Source organism: Oreochromis aureus, linkage group 7, assembly GCF_013358895.1.
Source record: "Oreochromis aureus strain Israel breed Guangdong linkage group 7, ZZ_aureus, whole genome shotgun sequence".
NCBI classification, from domain to species: domain Eukaryota; kingdom Metazoa; phylum Chordata; class Actinopteri; order Cichliformes; family Cichlidae; genus Oreochromis; species Oreochromis aureus.
In genome coordinates, this window is record NC_052948.1 from 58,211,180 (window position 1) to 58,234,347 (window position 23,168).

At 41.7% G+C, this 23,168-nt stretch overlaps 1 protein-coding gene across 1 annotated transcript; it reads left to right on the forward strand.

Moving 5' to 3' along the window:
* The first annotated feature begins 1,367 nt into the window (after positions 1–1,367).
* On the forward strand, positions 1,368–23,021 carry st3gal2 (ST3 beta-galactoside alpha-2,3-sialyltransferase 2). Its single transcript, XM_039614764.1, has 8 exons — positions 1,368–1,421; positions 4,762–5,448; positions 11,881–11,940; positions 12,376–12,509; positions 14,029–14,208; positions 14,522–14,567; positions 15,380–15,499; positions 15,586–23,021. The coding sequence occupies exons 1-8, from the start codon at positions 1,368–1,370 to the stop codon at positions 15,757–15,759; spliced, it is 1,455 nt and encodes a 484-aa protein (XP_039470698.1). The 3' UTR covers positions 15,760–23,021.
* Positions 23,022–23,168: the final 147 nt, after the last annotated feature.

A 23,168-nucleotide genomic window follows, 5' to 3' on the forward strand; every position in this document is an offset into this window, starting at 1 on the left:
AATTTGACAGGGCAATTGCTGTGCCTAAAGCAGAAAATAGAGAGAACAAAGGTGGGGGATGTGGGAGAGGTGATTGACAGTTGAAAGTGGTGTGCTCTTATTAAAGCTGGACTGAAATCAATGCAACAGAAGTGTTAGCATTCAGAAAGCAGGGCAGTGTACAAAAACTGGACAGCATACAAATCACAAAAGTCAAGTTCACATCCTGAAAGCTGCTCCCCAGGTGTATAAATGTATTAACACCCAGACAGGTGATGTGTCTGTGCGCATAAAAAACATGTAACATTTGAGCTGCAGCATGTGCAGGACTCTGTGGCATCAATGTTTTATACATTAACCGTGTTGTCTTGCGTAGCAATAAGCGGCGATAACTGAGGAGAAATGTGCATTTGTTTAGTGAAAAATGGATGCAGTGAATCATTTAACAGACGATTTCATTGACAGCTGTGTGGACTCTAAAGGACAGTATAGATAACCGTGGGAAATCCTGTGGAAAATCCTGACAGCTGTTTCACTAACAGCTGCCACGGTGAAGCTCTGTCTGCATTTGTCCTTCCCTCTCTCTCCAAAATGAGTAATGGATACAATAAAGAATGCTCTTAGTTGCATTGGCAGAATTTCCCATTAAAGCCAAAGGGGCAGAGGCTAGCTTCACGCTCAAATTAATTGTTTCCCTTGGCTTTCAGTGACAAATGGAAGGAATTCTAACAAGAATTTAAAGGGAACCTGCAAAATGAATTCGAACAAGTGTGGAGAAGCCGACCAGCTACACCATACTGTAAATGTGCAGCTTGTTGGGATGTTAGAATCTGTGCCAGCTCTATACAGCTGCATATGTGTGTTGTTTATTAATGCACTTTTCCAACAAGTGGGTGTGCAGTTAAACTAAAAAGACCAAGTTATAAAATAAGATGAAAAAGTTCTAGCACAGAAGCATGTGGACATATACAGCAAATATAGAAATGCAACTTAAAAAGAAAGAAAAATTATGTCAACTGGAACCAAAGTCTGCCCTAGTTCTCTTGCACTGATTAGACGGGTCAAGGTTGGGGACTCTGTGGTTTGGGTTGCTGTAACAACTCTGCATCACTTGCTGGCTGCCATGGCAATGCATCAAAAATAGAGTAGTGGAAAATGATCGCTGGTTGCTCGGTGGGTGTGTTGGTAGGTTGATGGCACAAAAGAGAAGCAGACACACATCACATCATATAATTACTTCAGCCAGACTGCTCATAACCTCAAATGATTCAGTTATTACAGCAGAAGTAGTCAGATATCGGTGTCTAGGCTCCGAGCTCATCTCTCCTTGCACATGTTACACATAAGATTGGGGAGAGATGAGGAAATGTCCCCCCTGAAGCCGACAAATGGATGCTGGGGCAGTGGAGGGGTTGAAACAGCAGGCAGAGGTGCAGGGTGAGGTGGGAGGTGTGCAGCTTAAATAGACAGCCAAATTGGGAGGTTGTGTTTGGTATATGATGTGACTAGAGTGAGCAGGTTAAATGTGTTGCTTACTTCACTCTAGCTAGCAAGCTTTGCTCCATTTATCACATCCTTATAATTAAAGGTGACAAAGAGGAGAGCATTCCACTACACAACTACATATTGGGATATGCAATAAGAATTTGCAGCCCTTCGTTTCCCAAATGATGTCCCTCCTTATTTATAATGGACCACTATAAGGTTTGGCTTTAATAAAATGCAAGAGAGGGGCTCCAGCTACCACTTGCCGATTACCCTGCTGATTATTTTATATTTTTTAATCCACTGAAGGCTTAGTGTGTGAAATGGCAGAAAATGTTTTGGACGATGAACACGACAACAATACAACAGATGTGACAGATGTGATGTGGCTTCCTTTCCGATTTCCTTCTTAAATTTGCATTCTTGCCTTAATTTAAATGACTCATTTGGAAGTCCAGTCCACTGTCTTTTAATTATCATTTTCAATATTATTATTATTATCGTTGTTTACAGCAAGAATCAACTCAAGAGTTTAAAAGCTTAACCAAAATCCCCCACAGTGATTATTCAGTTGCTAATCTTTCTGTAGAGCCAATGACGTTAGGCAGTTTAACTCACATTTCCTCATGCAGCCGCCTTCTTACAGGATGAATAAACATTGCAGTTCTAAAAATATTTTTGTTTAACCAATCCGCCAGCAAGAAACGCTTTCTATTGTGTTTTTTTTGTGTCATTTCCCAGACACGGGCGAAATGTGTCCAAACACCCCACTGAGTTTAAACCTTAATGAGCAGGACTTAATTAGTCTGTAGCCTCTGTTGTCTCTCTCTCAGTCATCTACACTGAAATATTGCTGTGATGCAAAATTGTGCAACCTGACATTTTATATTGAGCTTAGTAAATGTGCCACAGATGCGCGATCATCCAGTACAGCAGCAATAAACACAGAAGACAGCCGATATGACAGGAGTTTGTTTATATGAGGGGCCTGTTTCTCTGCTTAGTATTCTGCCCCCGCTCTTTCAATCTGTATGCTGTCAGTCTGTTTCAGCATTTCCAGTTCAGCATAGTGACATTTTGAAATTTATTCACTTCCAATCAACAGACTCAGAAACAGGGGACACCAAGTCTTTTGTCCCCCAAATGTTCACCCTTGTCTGTTGTGAGTGAAAGTCTGAAAGACAAATTAAGAAAGAAGAGCAGAATCAAAGTAAGAATGAAAAGAAAGGGAGAAGAGAAAAGAGAAATAAGGGACAGGTTAAATGAGATGGCTTGAAGTGAGTGGATCAAAGAGGAAGATTAAAGATATCGATACGGTTAATGAGACTAATGGCGTTCTTTTATCTCTATTTCTCTGTTTCTCCAGGTCTTCCAGCTGAAGAGGAAGTGAAACTTCTTGTTGAACATGGGAGCTAAAAGTTGTGAAACACTGCACAAAACCAGATACGGACATTTGATCATGAAATAACCAGTTTCGTAGCTTTGCTGGAACCAATGATTTGCAGTTTAAAGATCCAGAGACACTTAGACATTAACATCTGCTTTTTAGAAAAACAGAAGCATAACTTTATTTCTCTGCAGGTGAGCAAAGCAGGTGTTTTTTAGGGCATCTAACGAACATGAGCAGGGCAGACAGCTGGCATAAAGTGGGCGCTGCAGGGGTCCTAACCTTAGATTACAGTTTAGCAGATTAGAGCTAAGCAGCAACCACCTTAAGCTCACCAGCCCCATGAAACTCACGCTTCTAGCCAACAGAGCGTGCACAAAAACATCCGCACACAAACACACACCCACTGGCACAGCTGTAGAACACAATTAAATTAGTGCATTTGGCAGACGGTGTGCAAACCTAGCTTTGCACCATACACACATTAAATCACAGGCATAAAGATGTGCACATACACACATAGTCTGGGCTAGAGGACAGATGCTACGCCCTCCCCTCCTCCCGTCATCCTCTCAAAGCCAGCTGGAGAGAAGATGAGATTTGGGGCTGATTGGTTTTGTCTATTTTTCCATCACGCCCTGTGCGCCTCACTCCATCCACCACTTTCGCCTTTCCACGGCACAGCCTCATCCATGGACAAATAGTCATCATAAAAATCTGGCATCTGCACCAGTTTGAAATAAACAGTGACAGGACTTCTTGACTGATTTTTCTTTCTGAACTGTGGATGTCAAATTGGTGAGACATCAGTGAGGTGATAGAAGGAAATGCTGTATTCTTTTACAGCGTGTGATGAAAACTATCTTAAAGGGTTCTTTTTTATCCACTTCTTTTTCATTATAATTTCATCAGAACACACAAAGAACTGAAACTTTCTATACTAACTTTTAAGACTTTGTGTTTGAGGAGAGTGTAAAGAAGAGCCGCATCAGAGGAGAGCTTTAATCTCAACACAGTTGCTCTTAGTCAAGTAGCTCAGCGTGCCCCAGTGGCAGATTCAGACAATGGACTGAAAAGGGTGAAAGAAAAAATAAGGAGAGACCTTGAAAGAGGGTGACACTGGGTGAGGTGAAACTTGATAGAAAGACAAAAGGGAGAAAACAAAGGAAAAACTGGATTTATTTATTTATTTTTTTATTGTCAAGGGTGGCTAGAGCAGTGATGGAACACCCTTCAGGGCAGACCACCTCCCTTCTGCTGCTCCTCCTTCCTTCTTCCCTCCCTCTCTCCACTGCTCTCGACTAGTCTGCTGGCTGTCTTTGGCTACGTCGCTTCAGTGCAAACAGAGAGACGGAGGAAGAGAGAAAGCACAGCGCTGCAGCCAAGCTCAACATTCACACAGATGGCAGAGGAAACGAGAAAGACCTGCCGCATCCAGCCGTTGGATTTCACTGACGATGGATACTGCAGTTAATCAAATAAAAAGAGGCAGGGAAAAGTGACAGAGATCCAGACAGAGGAAGCCAGGAAAGGGAAAGTTATAAAGTTCAAAAAAGAGGAGGGAGTGGACAAAAGATACAAAGGTGCAAATACACTGGGATTGTACTCGAAGCTGAAAGAGAGATCACCTCACACTGAAAACAAAGGACCTCTGAAGCAGTCTGGCTACAGTTGTATGTGATTCAGCGGCGACTCCTGTGCGTGTGTGTGTGTGTTCGTGTCTGTTCAGACGTTTCAGTGTGTGAGACGAGTGCATGGCTGTGGAGCAGTGAGAGAGAGAATCCAGCGGGAGGCACAGAGAAAGCGTAGGAGCTCCGGTGAGCGAACAGCTTGACTGTGAGACAGATTGACTCTGACACTGTCCTTCGTATTTGTGTGTGTGTGTGTGTGTTTGTGCGTGTCTTTGACAGACCGATAAAGGGAGTGATTGTGTGGTCCATACTGGCAGTCAGGGGCTTGTTCCAGTCACTGTGACCGGACCGTGGTGGTCGCTTAGTGGAGGCACAGGAGGAAGAGGAGGAGGTAGTTGTGGGCTGGGGACAGTGGCAGGCCCAGGGGTGGGGACATGGCCATGGGGGGGCCGCATACCGTCCTCCACCCTGCACCGGGACAGACGCTGGGGCTGGGGGTCCTGGAGCGGGGGTGCATCCAGGGGAGCTCCCAGAATCTCAGAGCTCAGGCCCTGGTTAAGCGGAGGGATGGTTACAGGTGGAGGTAGTACCGGGGTAGGAGGTGGAGTGGAGAAAGGAGGCAGGGTGAGATGTTCCCGCCGAATCTGGGTTCTCCTCGGCTCCTTGGTTCTCATCTTTCTCACTTCCCTATTCTTGTCCGTGTCCCTTCGCGGGGGCGTCGGATTCAACTACCTGGAACCACCCGGGTGGGAAGAGTCACGGCGTGTGAAGCTCGTGCCCAGCTACATGGGTGCACACCGCCTGTCATCACCTGATGCCCCACAGCAGAAGACGTGTGCCTGCCCGCGCTGTGTCGGGGATCCTGGAGTTTCTGATTGGTTCGATGAAAACTACGACCCGGATATCTCTCCTGTTTGGACAAGAGACAACATGCAGTTACCCTCTGATGTCTACTATTGGTGGGTGGTAAGTAACTTTAATCTCTAAAGTTCTGTAAGTTAGTAACAGTCTGGAGTGTTTTTCTTTTGTTTTGTTTTTTTCACATCAGTTAAAGCTGTAAACTATTGTAACATATCTCAAAGCCTGGAAAAATAATAACCTCCACAACCAGGGCTCCTACATCTTTGTAAATCTGTACTATAGTAGGTGTGGTGACACGTTATTACATGTGCAAGTTTGTTTTGTTCCTGACTTCTGTTTGATGTTTTTTTTCTCAATATTCGAATAAAGCAAAGAGCCTATGCCCTCAATATGCTACGAGTTTAATAGCTCAGCTTCTTTGTATATATATTTAATGCTCTTAATCGGTAAATATTAAGCTCTATCCAAGAGTGTGTCAGCTGAGCACAAAGATTGGAAGGCTGGAGACAGCATGCCATTTCCAAAGTAAACAAAATCTTCTTAACAGTTCTTCTAAAGCTCACTGATTAACAGGTGTTATCGTGTTAGTTTGTTTGCCCCCTGCTAAGTGACAGCACATAATCCCTTGTAAAACCATTATAGAATAAACATGCAAGATATAAGATGGTAATTAATGAACTTTTAGTTGAACTTTGAACACAGCCTGCGTAGTTGATTCCACTGCTTCCTGGTGTTGTGTTAAGTATCTGGCTTTGTAATTAACAAACAAACATAATAGTTGGTCCATACATGATTGATACAATGTGATGTTAATATTAGCAGGGTTTGTGCCTGCCAGAGCTAAATCTCCCACTGGTCCTAAGCACTAGAACAAATGCTATAGCTGTTAAGTTAGTTAATGTGTCTTATTAGCATACCGTTCTTGTTTTCACACATGTAAAAATACTTTAACTGATTGTTTTTAAAAAATGTAGTCATAAAGAACCAGAAGAAATGTTATGAAGTCATACTTTGTCCACTCTTCAGCTGCTATTTGTTCACTTGTGTTCATTGAAATGCCGACTTATCCCTCCACGAGTTACAGCAGCCACTGTTTTCCTAGCAGAAACCTTCAGTGTCGTACAGTCTTTAAAACAACTTCATTAGATAAACTTATAATGTCTACAAATGTTTCATTTGATTGTTGGTATATTTACATGTGAGCAATTAAATAATTTAAAGCCAGGATCTGAATTCACTTTCGTAATTATTCATGAAAAAATCCGGCAATAGTAAGGGCAAAAAGTTGTCCTCCGCCTGTCTGAGCTCTTAGACCTTTATCTCAGTGTTCCAGGGTCTGATGTCCCTGACTGGAAGGGAAATTGGGATGCAGTGCATGCTACCACAAGTTCATGCAAATTGTAGAAGTTTCCAAATCAGAAATATAAAATTCTACATATAAATGCTATGTCGCGTTTTTTGTATATGTGGTTTAGTTACTTGTTTTGGAGTAAAACGCATGGTTTCCATACTTCACAGTAAATCTGCAGACTGTGTTTGGGTGATTTAATGTTCCTAACTTCATAAAGCAAAACACAATAATAAGATCATGTATTATACTACAGCATATAGCATCATTCTCCTCTGAACCACGATACACAAAAATAACTTTGTGCCACTGTCTGGAGCACTATCAAGCACTTTCTATTTACGTATATAGAGAGCGTGGGGAGCTGCAAGTTACATGGAAGACATAAGTTTATAGAACACTAACACGGGGGGAGTAACACATAATAATCTTATCCTCCTCATCCTGCCTCATCTCTGAGCCAACCAATCCCCCTCTTACAAGTCCTACATGCTTCTCAAGTATCCCTGCCAGTCATGTGTCATGGTATTTGTGGAAAAGTGGAACAAACAAACAAGGTTGGCCTCTGGGTTTTCCTTAAACTGTTTTATAGTAATGTGTAAAAAACAAACAAACAAACAAACCCCAGAATGAGTTTCTTTCGAGTCAAGTGTGACAGACTGACAGGAAGCACTTAAAGGATCATTATGTAAATGCCTCCTTTTAGTTTGGTTTGTAACTATTTACATACATGCATTGTCTCTGTATGTCCACTCAAATATAAGTGCAAATGTGTTTGTGTGCATCTGCAGTAAGTGTCATCCAGTGTAGTGTCCTTCAGTGGCCGGGTTAGACTCTTATTTCAAAGGCGAATCCTCAGCTAAGCTCTGAAATGGCAAAAAACTGCAAACACAGGCCAACAGCTGCCAAGTCATTAGGTCACACTGCAACAGGGTGGTGATGAACTGGCGTGGGGGGGGGAGAAGGAGAAAGGGTGGATAGGAAGGAATGGGCAGATCTAAAATAGATTTATATTAAATTATATTAATTTAATTATATTAAATGTGGTTTCTGAATTTAATTAGTCCAGAAATGTAATCATCTGCTCTGACCAGCAGCAGCTTTTAATGGACTTCCAATAAGTCACATTGCTTGACCACTGTAGGCAGTCATTTTAATGAATGTGTTGGTTACACCACATATGTAATGTTGCAATTGATTGATTTCTAATATATAGCATATATCTTGTGTGTTTGTTCAGCACCACGAACACCTGACCTTGAAGACCTCTTAACTTGAGGTTTGGAGTGTAGTTTTGGGAGATATGTTAATATTGTTGCTAATGCTAATGGGAAGGAAAACTCTACCTATCTTAAAACACCTTAAAATTAAAATTTGGAAACTTCATAGACAGTTTCCATATTTTTCTCTAAATTTAGAATGTTCCTTAAAATATCGTAAGAATGAACATAATGTAAATTATATTTATTAGCCTCCTATGAAGGCAAAGACAACTCACCAGGCTTTGGAGAGATAAGTGTTGTAGACAGGCCGGCTGTCCTTGTTTCTGAATTACTGCAAACACAGTGAAAAGTGCCAGTTTACTTGTTGTCTGCATAAATTTAGAGTAAAAAAATGTCACAGCACCCTGAATGAAGCTTAACAATTTCCACAGAATGATCACAAGGCATGTAAATAATTACATTGAAATTCATGCGGTCTCTCCTGCAGAGGGTACTGCGGAGAATAAAAACTTGACTAGAACTTAATTAGAATATTATTTCTGTTTGAAAAGAGAAACCCTGCATATCACAGTTGAGAATTGTTGGACTGCTGGAATTAGTTGTGCGGAAATTTCACATCATACAAAACTTGCTGAGAATTACAATCACAGACATACTCCAGAGTCTTTAATTGAGTCGTGCTTGAATTCTGACTTTTTCAAAAGAATTGACGTCAAACCTAAAAGGCCAGCCTTATTTAGCAACTGCACAATATTTATTCTCTGACACTGCAGTCAGCAGATTTCCACTCTCTAATCAATACATCCATTTTAACTTAACAGGAATTAATGGATGGCTGGGTGGAGAATGGAGAGAGGAACGGCCACAGACCTCAAGAGTAATAATGGCTTGCTGTCTAGTGTGTTGCCTGCTGTTTATATTGTTGTGTCTCGAGCTAGTATTTATCTTTGAGCGCTGTATTGTAAAGTAAGGATGACTTACAGTCCTTGCATTTGGGAATCAGAAAACAGAAAAAGACATTGTTTCCTGGTAAAGAGTTTTATGAGGCAGACTTCAGCGATTCACAGTAAGAATCGTCTGTGTAGCTGCTCCCTAGTCAGTTACCTCCTTTTATTTCTTCTGAGAGAATCTCTTGAGTCCAAAAGTGATTTGTTATGGGAAGTCCATGCACCCGATGCAACCAGTGAAAAAAAATACTTCTCCTTTTTTATTTGATTTCTTTGTTTTTGTATCGGTCGACTTTCTTTTATTCCCAAATCCAATCAAGCAGCGCTATAAAGAAATGAAAACAAGCGATTAATGCGTATTCGTGATTGGAGCTCTTCAATCAAACCTAATGTGCAAATGTGTACTCCTGCCTCAGGAGAGGCACAATGCAAGCATGCAGTGAAAGAAACATTTTAAACATTTCAGTCTGTTACTGTAGACACAAACTCTCCAATGTTGTACAGTAATTGTACTTTTTAAGATATAATTTTACAATTTCTTTTAAAATTTGAACACTGCGCATCTGTCTCTAATTTTATAACAGGGCTAATTTTGAATATCTAATGTGGCTTTTGGAAACAGCAGTGAAATATTATTTCAATGGAAAAAGAAGAATTAGAGTTCCTTGGATGCAGTTGCCAGGAAACTTTGGGAGTCAGAAGACGGCTGACATGAAGGAAGCTCGACAGCATCTGGCAATGCTGCCAGAAAACAAACGCCAAAAATTAGTAGCCCCTGAACAACAGCGGTATCGAATGCCAAGCTGGCTCTGGCATCGTGCATGCAGTCAGAGACCGAGGACGGCAAAGGGATGGATGGATCAAGGAGGATAGGGAAAACAGAGAGAAAGACACAATGGCAGAGAGGCAACAGCAAGAGAGACGAAGTCAGAAGGAGTGAAAGAAAGATTAGTGGACTCTGATCAGGGCTTATGATCTGCCTCGTGCACAAGCAACCCAGAGAGAAAAGGAGATGAAGATAGACAAGAGGAGCAGCAGTAAGGGAGAGGGGAAAGGGGAAGGTAAAGAGCAGGAATTAGACATGAGGGCAAAAAGGCTGATAGAGAGGATGCATGAATGAAAATCTTGAAGACTGAGATCTGTGGTGGAAAAAGCGAATTAAGGACACTGGTGGGTGCAAAGGAAGGGGTGACAAAGGAGTGTGAAAATGAAGATTGCTGTGTGTGGGAGAGACAAAGAAAAGATGGTTATGGATAGGAGGAGCCATGCTTCGGCTGCCAATACCCCGATGGATATCCATAGGATGCAATAAACTGCATTCTTTGTCTATGGGATTTTTTTTTGTGTGCAGGTGCTTGTTTTATCTTTTCATGCATGACTGCACATTTGCCTGTGTGGTTTGGCAGATGCTCAAATGAGCCAGGATTTATTTTTTGCCTTTTAATTGGACAACTTCTGTTTGTTAGTTGGTAAGCATCATCATACCACAGAAGGGCACTCAAACCGTGATCCAGAGAAATGAAAAACACTCTTACTGACATGAATAAAGCAAACAATATTTTTTTTTCTTAACTGTAAACATGTGGCTTCAATATATTTCATGCCCTTTAAGATCAATTGTCGATGTAAAGCGATTGGTGCCTGCCCGAGGAAGCTTTGAAGTTAAAGGATAAGTTCAAAAACTGGCATTTCGTGAGTTAAAGCTTTAAAAATGAAGGCTGCCTCCATGCTAGCAACACTGAGAGGCTATAATTAGGCACAGCAATGCTTTGAGCTAAATGCTAATGTCATGATGCTAACATGCTGGAAGTGATTAACATTTTAGAATTACCATTAAACCAAAGCAGAGCTGAGGTTGATGGAAATCTGGTTAGTGTTTGGAGGCGGGGGGGTTGTTTTTAAGTATTTGATTAAGTGAAATTTACCAACAAATCAATATTTTCACATGTGGCAGGTGACACCCAGATTGTTGTGCTGGTGCTGCTGTTACTTTTTTCGCCTATAGATGGCACTAGTTTGCATTCTCCAGGACTCAAGAAGTAGTCACGCCCATGGTCTCTCACCATAGTCTCACTTGTTGAAATGCCATAATTTATTATGAGGACAAACATGCCAAGACGGTTTAAGCGCTTTTTAAAGTTCACCAGTTTAAAAGCTATTAAGGCTTCACATTAAAATGGCTTCAAAAGTCAGCACCCACAGGTCAGAGGGTAGACTGATACTTCTGTGCTCATTTCAAATGTGCCCTGTAAAATGGTGGAGCTTTTAAGTATGGTAATTTTGTGAGGTCCTGTGCTTTATTTTTTTTCTAAGTGACCTTCCTCATTTAAATTATAATGGACTCTGTTCAAGCTAAAGCGCTTAGATTATTATTCATGTTTTCAGACAAGCTGATGAACAATGCATTAAACCCATTTTCACAGTAGCCAAAGGGAGGAACTTAATCTGAGGGTGTTTTTTTTAATGTAAAACACCAGTAGCTTCACATTTATGGTGTTATTTATCCATTAATCCTCTGACAGACAGCTAGCTTAAGAGCGACCTATTGTATCACTCTCCTCCTCTCTTCATCTTTCTTTGAGCTATATTTAGATCTTATTTTTTCTCTTCTATGCACCTTTACATTTACCACATCATATTTATTTTTTAATAATTTACTCTGAAACAACCTTCCTAAAAAAAGGTGTTTGGGAGCTCCCCGCTGCTTTCTTTTTAAAAAAGATTTTCTCACTCAGCTTGTTTTTGGCATGTGGACGGCAATGCCTCAGCTCCTCTGACCACAGTCTGACTGCATCCCGTCAGTCTGACACGTAGCTGTTACCTAAACACACACGCACGTACTTAGGTAGGCACAAGCATCTGCTTATTTTCTCTTGAATGCAGGCGAGTGCATGCATACACATGTACACAGGCACACAGAATGTAACTAAATTTAAAGTCTCTTGTCAGATATGATTTGTCTGCAGAGGAGAAACTACACATTCTAACCATCTCTCTCTCTCTCTCGTTCTCTCTCTAGATGTTACAGCCCCAGTTTAAACCCCACAGCATCCAGCAGGTGCTGCTGAGGTTGTTCCAGGTATTTTATATTATTAATTCATCTTTCCTTTGCCGTAGTGCTTTCATATCAGCCAAGTCATTAATTCAGACTTCTGTCCAAAGACTGAGTGGAGGGGGAGCAGATTGTCTTTATTTGACATTTGGTTTATCTCAAACCTGCTCCATTCCTCTCCAACGCGTCCGTATGACTTTTTTATATTCGGACTCTCAAAGCACTTAAAGTGCTTTCCCATAAGGATGTAGGTTTAGTCTGGCTCCCTTAGGGCTGAAGTGGTTCATGTATTTTTCATGGAGATTCTCATAAAGAATTCACCCCAATATTGAGAGCTGCATGTATTTTCACAGTCAGGTCTGAGCTGCAGGTTAGGTCGTTTTATGTGTATTTGTGATGTATTTAATTTCCTCCGTAGCTTCAGTCCAGTCTGCTTGACTTAATAATGGTTGTTTATCACAGGTGATTCCCGGAAGGTCGCCGTATGGCTCGTGGGATCCGGGACGCTGCCTGCGCTGCGCTGTGGTGGGGAACTCTGGGAACCTCCGCGGGGCCAGATATGGCGCAACCATTGATGATCACAACTACATTATGAGGTGAGAGAGACAGCTGCAAAGGATAGATGACCAGAGCGAGACAAAACAGAGTGGATGCAGGGCACTATTAGATAAAAGCACGACTCAAAGAAGTAAAATTATGCTGTAAAACCAAAGCTTGGAGGGGAAGGAGGGAGAGGAGAGGAGGGAGACAGCTGGAGGGAAGAAGAAAAGAGAGTTTATGTGGGGATTACACTGTATTCTCACTCCGCACAGTATGTGCCATTAAAGTTCCATCATCATTGCCATCTAGATTGTGTGTGCATGTGTGTACAGGATGGGGAGATGTACTTACAAAGAAGCAAACAGCAGATATGTGTGCGATAGCAAAAGTAATCCTAGCGTTTGTGTCCCCAGACATTTGAACTTATAGATTTCATCTCTGTCACACACACACATGCTCAGAGGCACATAAATCCTTTTGTGTCAGTCTGCTCCCCAGCTGTTTCCCAGGCGCATTGACGGATCACAAAGCCTGATTGTTCTTAAACAATCCAGCTCATGAGCACAGCTATATGTAGTTTCCTGCACTGCGCGCGAGTTTGTGTCGAGGACACATGCCGGTGCCAAGAAACACTCAGCAGGAGTGACTGATATAATGTGTTTTTGCCTGCTATAGGCAATAGAATCCATTAAAACTGCATTCTCAATAGGCCCGTGTGGGCAGCCTGCAACTTCCATCTCCTGCTACGATTTCTTATTGCTGTGCTTTGATTTTCATTTGTCTTTCAACCAGCTTGACCCACAAAAATCCCCCTCACTAACACCACCCACCGCCTGTCTCCATGCTTTTTAACTCCTGCTGTGTGAACAACATCTGTTTTGTTCACTGGCATATGGTAAGGTGAAGTCAGTAGCCACTTTTTTATTTCCAAGCACAACCAACTGTTTACATAAACAGATCACTCCTCCAGACAGTGAGTCACAGCTACTGTACAGTAAATACAATGAATGGCTCAAATGGAGCTGAGCGATTAGTTACTGTCTGACTGATTTTACTGCATATGTAAACTTATAATATATATACTGTATATGCAGCATATGTGTACTTGATACAGTGTAACTGTGATATACGTAAAGTGTTTTCATTGCTATGGGAGTTGTGCTATGAGGTAAAGAACAAGTAAACAAACAGTCGCTGAGAACAGCTGTCTATAGGTGAAGAACTTGTTTGTGTGACCTTGAATCAAACTGCATTCAGCAGCAAAACACTGAAACAGCACTGTATACCGTATACCGTTATATCTGTCATAGACCCATAATAGCCAAAATTAGTAGCTATATTGAGCTCTATGAGGTCATGAAGTTATGCTTCAAGAAGTTGATTCCAGCAACATGAACAGGAATTGCATCAGGAATTTGGCAAGTAAGTGTGAAATTAAATCCATGTGAAGGTACTTTGGCACCAGTTTGAGTCCAGCTGGAGGTAAAACCCGAGGCCTCACACACCAATTTCTAACAGCCTGTGACCTGATGATGTTCATCTCTCATGCTGTTCCCCCGTCACACTCTCTCCTAGGATAAATCTGGCCCCCACGGTGGGCTACGAGGAAGACGCGGGCAGCCACACCACTCACCACTTCATGTACCCAGAGAGTGCCAAAAACCTGGCAGCCAACGTCAGCTTCGTGCTCGTTCCCTTCAAAACACTGGATCTGGTCTGGATCACCAGCGCTCTGTCCACGGGCCAGATTCGATTGTAAGACGAGACACGTGCACGCAGATATGCATAAGCATGGATTAAGACATGTGAAATACTGCTTGCAGCGCAGGGATGTTAAAACTTGCCATTTGACTTCAGGGCACACAGACACATGGAAGAGTATCTTTGGGGAATAAATAAAATTTTCTTAACACACACACACTGACATGTGGAGTGGAGATGTGAGAAGCCAGAGAGTTTTTGGGGTGGAACAATCTGCCAGCTGTCAATCATCCAGAATTCATAGCTCCAGCAATCACATAAAGTGCTGATTGAATGTATTCAATCAATTTCTCTCTCTCCCTCTCAGTACTTACGCTCCAGTGAAGCAGTTCCTCCGAGTAGATAAAGACAAGGTATGTATTTTCATTGAGTGCAATTAATTTTGGCCATTTTCTCACACACACACACACACACAGACACACAAAGAGGGAACCTGGTCTGCTACAACTGTTTCACCCATTCCCATTGCTGATGAAGGATTACAGTTAGATTATAAACCCTTCCTTTGTTTTCACTAATCTGCTCGTTTTTTGTTTTTTTTTAATCCGTGAAAATAAATAAACTCAGACTAATCCTGTCATGTGAAGACTTGACAAATATCTTCGCTTGGTCAGACACTCCGTTTTAATTAATTTTTTTTTAATTTCTTTTACAGCATCTTTGTGGCCGACCCAAAATTATAGATTTAAAAGATTTACTCAGCCTCTCTAAGCCCAGTTTGTTGCAGACTTGAGTATCACCTAGAGGTAGATGATAAATTTCTAATTACCGTTCATTCCCTTAAGAAGTCTTTGAATCTTTCACAGTGATCAGAACTGCAGGGAGTATTAAAATTCAACTTGGCAAAATCTTTTTTTGTTCTTTGGGACCGGTGGAATATGCAGCGTCTATAATATGCACGGGGTTATCTTCCCTGTGTTACAGTGCAAACATCTGTTTAACAACCTTCATTTTGATGAGGAATGAGCTTGAATTTTACTTTAGTTGGAACGATGTGGCTTTGTAGTTGAAGCAGAGGTCTGCAGGGCTCTCTGCCCGAGGCGGTACTTTCAAATAAACAAGAAATTCCACAGTTTTCTTGTAGAACTTTTGCTTTGATTTCACAGTAAATAAGACTATGTCTTATAGTATCTTCCCTTTCTCTACATGTCCCTCCATGACCCAGGTCCAGATCTTCAACCCAGCATTCTTTAAATACATCCACGACCGCTGGACTAGACATCACGGCCGCTACCCCTCCACTGGGATGCTAGTGCTGTTCTTTGCTCTGCACGTCTGTGATGAGGTCTGTTCTTCTTCTTTCTTTCTCTGGGTTTGCATCAACGTGGCACTTGTGTCATATGCCTTGTTTTATTTTCTGTTCTCCTCTAGGTGAACGTGTTTGGTTTTGGTGCAGACAGCCGTGGAAACTGGCACCACTACTGGGAGCAGAACCGCTACTCTGGAGAATTTAGGAAGACCGGCGTTCACGACGCAGACTACGAAGCCCAGATCATTGAGCGGCTGGCCAAAGCCGGCAAAATCACGGTTTTTCCTGGGAAATAACCAGCAAACCATCCTGCATATATCTAAAGTTTAGTGTTAGAGGGCTGGTTCCGCAAACAGACACTATACAGGCTGCTTACATTGTGTTTTTTGCTTTCAATTGCCTGCACAAGTTTAGGTTCTCAGCTGAAGTAAAACCAAATGGCTACAGAAGACGAGACAAAGGGATCACAGTTGGCACTCAACACTTTACTCCATTCACGTTCCCCTCATATTAAAGGAAATGCCCTCTGTCAAGCTGCAGGTTGCATCTGTTAAGTAGCCACGAACAGGTATTGTGTAGATCCAACGTGACTCTTTTCGCTGCTCTAAAAGTGGGAGTTGAGCCTCAAATTAGAAGAAAAAGGCTCAGGATTTCACCTGGGCTGCGTTAGGACTGAAAGTCAAGGCAAAGGACAGCACAAACACAGGTTTGAGGGCCCGTGAAGGAAAACTTAACCAATGACAATAAATACTGACTTTGTTTGCAGCGTGGAGGATGCTGGAGAAGGAAACAGAGTAAAAAGATGTCCCACTTTTGGACTAAATCCAGAAGAAAATATTCACCTTGGATGACAACCTAACCCTCAATAAATAACAGAGACACGCTATCATATGTACTGAAAAGACGACAAAAGCTGAACGGTCAACGTCTAGAGCAATGTTGTTCTACATTGTTTGTTGTTCCCCGTGTTAGGTACGGACCTTCAGAAAAGGCTGAGGTTGCAGACGCAAAAGTGTAATGTTGGACATTTAAAGGACTCCAGAACTTAAAAGGCCACTTGATAAACAGTTGTTCTTCTCAAATCTTGACAATTTTCACTGTAAACTCCTATTTATGTGGTTTCTACTGGAGAAGACAGTGTTATAAGGACTTTGTCTGACAGTGGTGGGTTGTAAAATGGTTCCTTATAAGAGGGTGCGTGATTGCTCTAGGTTTATAGCATATGACTGTCCTCTAAAGTCCCCAGAGTCCTTACAGTCTCAGCAAGGCATTAGCACCATGCAGCTGACCCACAGAAGCACAATGGAGACTTTTGCCTTTCAGCCATTCTGACTCAGAAAGATTACTGCAGCACTAGCACCGCATCCTGCTTTTAAATGCCACAACAACCACAGGCCCCTGCTACAGCCTTTATTCACATTCAGACTCGGAGAGGAAATGTTCTGGGAGAATGACGCTTTGACTGTGGTGAGGCCAAAAGCCCATCTCCGGGGATTTTATGTTTGGATGGAGGCATGCTGGTGTCTGGGCCCCGAGTTTAATCCTCATGTGGTCTGTCCAGGTCTAATTTGGGAGAAGAGGACTGAAAACAAAGAGCTGGGGCTTGTAGAAACAGACTGACAAAGCCAGCATGAGAAGCAGAAAATAGAAGAATGCGTCGCGTCGCTGCTGTTTATCTGCAGCCGCTTGCACAGCGCTACTCCAACTCACCGCTCTGGTTTGGAAAAGGTGGAGAAGCTAAGACTCCAGGCAAACTCCTACACCTCAGTGGAGTTAGAAACTGTTGGGAGCACTTCATCCCAAATTAAGGCCCATTTAATGGAGTGAAAGAAACCTCCACCAGATATTAGAGTTATTAACTCATTAGTAGCTTAGCATCATTAACCACTAGCCCCAGTCCCTCTTCAACCAATTAAAACTTTCAGCTGTGTCTGGAGGGGGCGGAGCTACTAGTCGCCTTACACTTGACCTCTCTGCCATAAAACTGCACATCCTGTCCCGTTGTTTTCATCGTGATGACATCCCCCCTCCCCTGCAGAACGCAGAGTTTGTGCTTAACTTTGTTTTATTTGATGGATTTACAGGATCACCTCAGAAAAAAAGTGTTTCTGTCACCATCATGTAGTAGTGATTTACTCATTGATATTCGCCATTGTTAGTTGATATGTCTTTAACAAGAAAACAGGCAAATGATAGTTTAGGATGTGCTGCTAGACCATTTCTAGAGCAGAGGTAGATTTGGGTGAATTTGGTTTGAGCTGAGGTTGTAAATTCATCCACGGAGATGTGGTCATAAAGAGGTGGAGGCTGAAAATGAAAGGTACTTAGGGTTCCTACGCAGGTCTGCAAAACATGAAGAAAAACTGGCAGAGTGAACTCAACTCGCTCTTCACTCGCACCTAATGTAGATATACTGATTTGAATCATTATCGTAAACTCAGCATTTGTACTGAGAGCTGTGGCTTTGAAACTTCATGTGCTTTTCTTTGTTTTCTTTCATATATACTGTTACAAATGTGGTTGCCCATATTAAATATTGCCAAATTTTCAAGTAATAAGGAAAGCTTCTATAAAGGTAACTGCTGTGAGCTCTAATCTCAGATGTTACACTGTTCTAAAGACTTAGTTTAATGTTTTTTTTCTACTCTTGTGTCTGTCTGATGACAGCTTGGCACATATTTCCTTATGGTCAGCCACAGCTCTGGCTTTACCACAATAAGGAGGCAAGGGTGCAAGACAGCCAATCACAACACAGAGGCCAAAATGTTTCAGTTAGATGATGCACTGAGTGCCTATTTAAAGGGCCAGTATAAGGTAAATTATTGAAAACATTTTTTAACTGCCAATCACACAGAAACCACAACAGAAAATGAGCATTAATGGCCCCTTTTAACATTTTTTTTTTTATTTTTTTGATAATACTTCTGTCAGTCACAGGCTCGATTCAGTGGTAAATTGTCAAACTGTAAGTCATAAATTACTTAAAGCCACTTAGTTTCAAATTGACATATTTCAAAAATAGTATTAAATATTTATGAGGAAACCAACAACATTCAGAGTTAAAGGTATCCTGTGGAGTTTTTGACCACTGGCAACATTATGGAGCAGCGTGTCCCTGTTTTCATACATCTGAAATTAGAAAATGTAGTAATATAATGGTTTTCTCTGCCGATGGTTTCAGCCTTTATTTTTTTTTATTTTGTTTTTTAAATCAGCTTTGTTAATGTTTTATGAATAGGAAAAAACACTGAGCTGGGTTGTTAGATCTGCAGGATATGCTTACAGAGAAACAAAACCTCTGCAGGCCCTGTCTCTGCTGTTGCTCTATGAAGCTCCCAAAATTCACCAGCAGTGTTTTTATGTTTTTATGTTTTGTTTTTTTTTAATTTCAGCTCACATTTTTCCACACCCGGCCTTCCTATTTTAACCCAGGGCAAACAGCACAGACAGACTCATAGAGCATGCTGCTCTGTGAGAAAAGTGCTAGGTACAGCTTGAATATTTTTCTTTATGAGTCAGCGTGTATTTAGTGACTCATAATGTGGCATGCGCTGAGTTAAAATACCAAATCTGACACCCCCCTAAAAATGGTTATGAAGATTTGTCAATAGAAGCTGCGTAGGAACTGTGAATGCCAACTTCTGCAGCACCTGCTTCATCCATGTGAAATAAGACCTGTGTGAGAGAACAGGCACATCTCTCCGAGATTGTTGTTATAACTTCGGGGATATCATCCCCTGACATTATTACTGAGGTATGTTGTTATTAGCTGTTTTACATTTTACATGTACTTTAACCATCATTTTTACTGAGAACGATTAAAGAGTACCCATTATGCGTTTCCTAATTTTCTGTCATATATATATATACTGTTACAGAGGTGGATGCTCATATCAAACATGGCCAAAATTTCAAGTACTGAGGTCAAAAAGGCTTCAGCCCACTCTAATCACCCAGTTTCAGACAGTTATGGGGGGGTCTGTGCCTAATCTGATCATCTCAGCTAATCAGAAGAAAGCTGGCTTAAAGGGAAAAGAGCCAACACTGGTTGTTATCAGTGGCAAACTGAAGAGCCAGTATATGATAAATAAAGATTATTTTGAGCTATAAATCATTAAAGGCTACTGTGAGAGCCCAAGAATAAAACACAACAAACATGGAGCTGGAAATGAGCATAATAGGTCCACTTTAAGCTGTGCCTCTGCTTCTGATATGAGCTCTGTTGGTGTATTACTGTATTGTCATTGTACTTGATTTCAGTGTTTTTATTCCTCTTTGCACATAACAGGATGTTTTGGTGTTGCTGTGGCTGATTCTGGACACTCTTTGTCTCTCTCTCTCTCACACACACGTGTACACTCATGCTTTCGTGCCTTGTCCTGCTGCTGGACATCCTCTCGCCTACAGCTGCTCCATCGGCAACACACACCTGCTGCCATTTGCCATTTTTTCCCACAAACACGTGCACACAAAAGCACACACATGCACATCTTCTGGCTGAGAACTGTGCCTTCTGAGCTGTACATGCACACACCTTCATGAAACACGCTCTTCTGCCTTCTGGTCACGGTACAAATGTCCCCTGGTGTTCACTCCTTACTGCTTTGTACACTGACATTGTTTTCTAAAGATGGCTGTAGGCTGAGGGAGAGGATGTAAACTCGTGATGCAGCGTGACTCGCGGTGAATTCATATTAGGCCCTTTGCTTCTTTTTGGGACACAGGGTAGATACTCGTGAGGCGAGATAGACGGCAGACAGAGAGAGCTTGAATCTGTTGGATTCAAGCCCGCGACACTGCGGGTACCTGTCCTGTTCTTGTCTGTTTTGAAGCACGCCATGAGTGTAGAACAGCAGATGGAGACGATAACAAAACAGCTAAAATTTTAGACGTATTACTGTACCGCTTCTGTGGTGAACTTGAGCCTGGTTCGGTGTTTTCTTAAAGTCGTCAGCTGCCACATTCAGAATGAATGTGTAAATTGTTTTGGAGATAATGTGGCTTTTATGCAGACATTACTTATGTTGCTCTCTGGTAGCAGTGTAACACATTCCTATCAAAAGCCGTAACTGTAACCCCCCCACAAACAGACCAGACCTTGTTCCGACATCGAAACAGTTTTCAGCTTCCTGGCTCACAGCTGTAGACCAGAACATTGTGATAGAAAGAGATAAGTGGCAGGGCAATCCCTTTCGGGTGTACCAGCCTAGATTAGTGTGGAGTTTTTCCCTCCACCTACATGACACAGATCTGAGTGTTCCCTGTAGTATTTCTAACCTAAAGTAGGTCCTTTCGCCTGTCTCTGACCCAATACACTCATTTTTTTTTCTCCTGAAGAACCAGTTTTCTGGTTAGGTTCTGTGTTGTAACTTTGTAGGAAAAAACTGAGAGCATTTCAGTTAAATTTGTGCTTATCTTTCTTCTGACAAACCTGACAGTTGCATGTACAGGCTGTGAAATTTGATTGTGTGGCTCACTGATGCTGACTTACAGAAAATGCTGAGTTTAAACTGGACTGATTTAATACAATTATACAATAATTTTAGACCGGACTACCCCGACCATCTCTGTGCTAAAAGCTGCTTTGTTCGTGCTGTCAGTGGAATCCAGGGCCCCGATACATCCAGGACTATTTTTACTCAGTTATGTCTCACGTGTCATGTGCTGCTGCTCGGTGAAGCCACAAACATCACCCAATTACTGATCGCCTGAAACTATGTTATCGAGCTTTGTGACACTGCACAGGGAGTTTACCACACTTTCCATTTTCGTGGATAGAAACAGAGGCACATTAAACTAATTGGCTGCATTGTTTATGGGGTAATCAAAAAGAATGAGTGAGGGGAATTAAGACCATTTCAAAGCACCAGATCAGCAAAAAAAAAGGAAGCTGGACAATAATGTTTATAGTGTCACATACAGAAATTTTAAAGGGAAAAATCAGAAAACTACTAAAACCTACCAAACCGTAGGTTAATTTTTGAGTTATAATGATTTTAATTGTGGACTGACCTGCTTTCACCAACATGTATTAGGAGATTTGGCTCCCCTGCAGCAATACGGCAAATTGTTACCGGGCACTGAACTGCAAACTAATTAAGCTAACATAATGCAGACTGGTGCTTTTGAGTGCTTTGTTTTGATGTTACACATTTAGTAAGAAAAGAGTTTTTCCCTGAAAGATTAAATCTGAACCCCTTTGTGCTTCACATATTTTCTGAACACACAGTTTGGGAGGGGGACCAGTGGAGGAAATTCAAGTGGGGTGGAACCCAAAGACTGTATATAAAAGAAAGAAGTAGCCACTGTGACATCACTCATTGGTTAGTGAATGAGATGAGCGTTTTTGAAACCAGCAGTTTTGAGACCAGGGCGTATCTGGTAGACACACATTGGCTAACGACGTGATAAACACTGCTTCATCATTATTCTGGAAACTAATTGGAACCACAATTTGCAAAATAAACATTATGTTTTCAGCTAACAGTTAAGACCATTAGCTCACAATAAAGGTACTTGAAAATGTGCCGATTTAACATATTTATCCATTGGCGCTCCCTTTAAACCCGAAGCTATGTCCATCTTTTATATACAGTCTATGTTCCCATAGACCGGTTTTAGTCTTTAATGATTAAACAAACAAGATGCAGCATGTTAATAAATGAGCTTTAGATGCACTGGTAGGAGGACAGATGTGGCATTTTGAGTCTTTGTTTAAAAAAAAAAAAAAAAAAAATCTTAAATCATTACTGAATTTAAGTTGACGGGAACAAAGAAAATTGGATCAATTTGTGGTTGTCTAGCAGAGGTAAATGATAGATAACCTGTGCCGGATTAATAGTTTAATTCAATCGCCTTGTTCTGTTTCTTTCCATTTGCTGTGGTTGAATCTGTGTCACTCTGAAGTAATGGAGAATAGCTTTGTGCAGCAGGGACAGACATTGCACTGGCTGTTTGAAAAAGAGCTTATAGGAACAAATACATCATGATCAAAACACTGCCAGTGCTGGCTGTTGGCATCGTTACATCGCCGGCTCCTCCTGCCAGCCTGCTGAGGTGGGAACAGCCACAAGCGGCTCCTTCCTCATCAGTTCACTGGTCTGCACTGAACAGAAACGGCTCTTTAGCAGCAGCAACAGCAGCAGCAGTCAGTGAGCTGCAGACAGCCCATGTCAGACTGTCTCTGTGGATTGTAACGCCAACACTCATGCATACCTCCGTTAGCTGTTGTCCCAGTACTCTACAGTGAGCTAGACAAAACACCAGTCTTATAAAGTAGGCTTAAAGGCTGCTTAGTGAATGCATCTGTCGCAACAACAAAACGAGTAGTCAGATATTTAAACACTAACGTTTGGAGGGGTAAGACCTCTCCATGTGGACGGTTTCCTGTTATTGCTGTATGGATTTGTCATTGTCTAGTCCGGCTTTAATGTCTCATTCCTTGATAGGAATACCTTTTGGACAACGTGTATTTACTGCACTCAAGCATCTGTATGATATGTGAACAGACTCTTTGTATCTTATGGCATTGTACAAATAAAAGCTTCATGAAACATGAGGTTAAGGCCTGATGCTGTGTTTGTGATGCCAAATGGTGAAAGGATTTGTAATGATAATAAATCAGTGCTGATATAGCGTCAGCAACAAAAGCTTGCACAAGGTATGCAACTCTCACATCTTTTAACAGGTCATATTGGGTCGCATT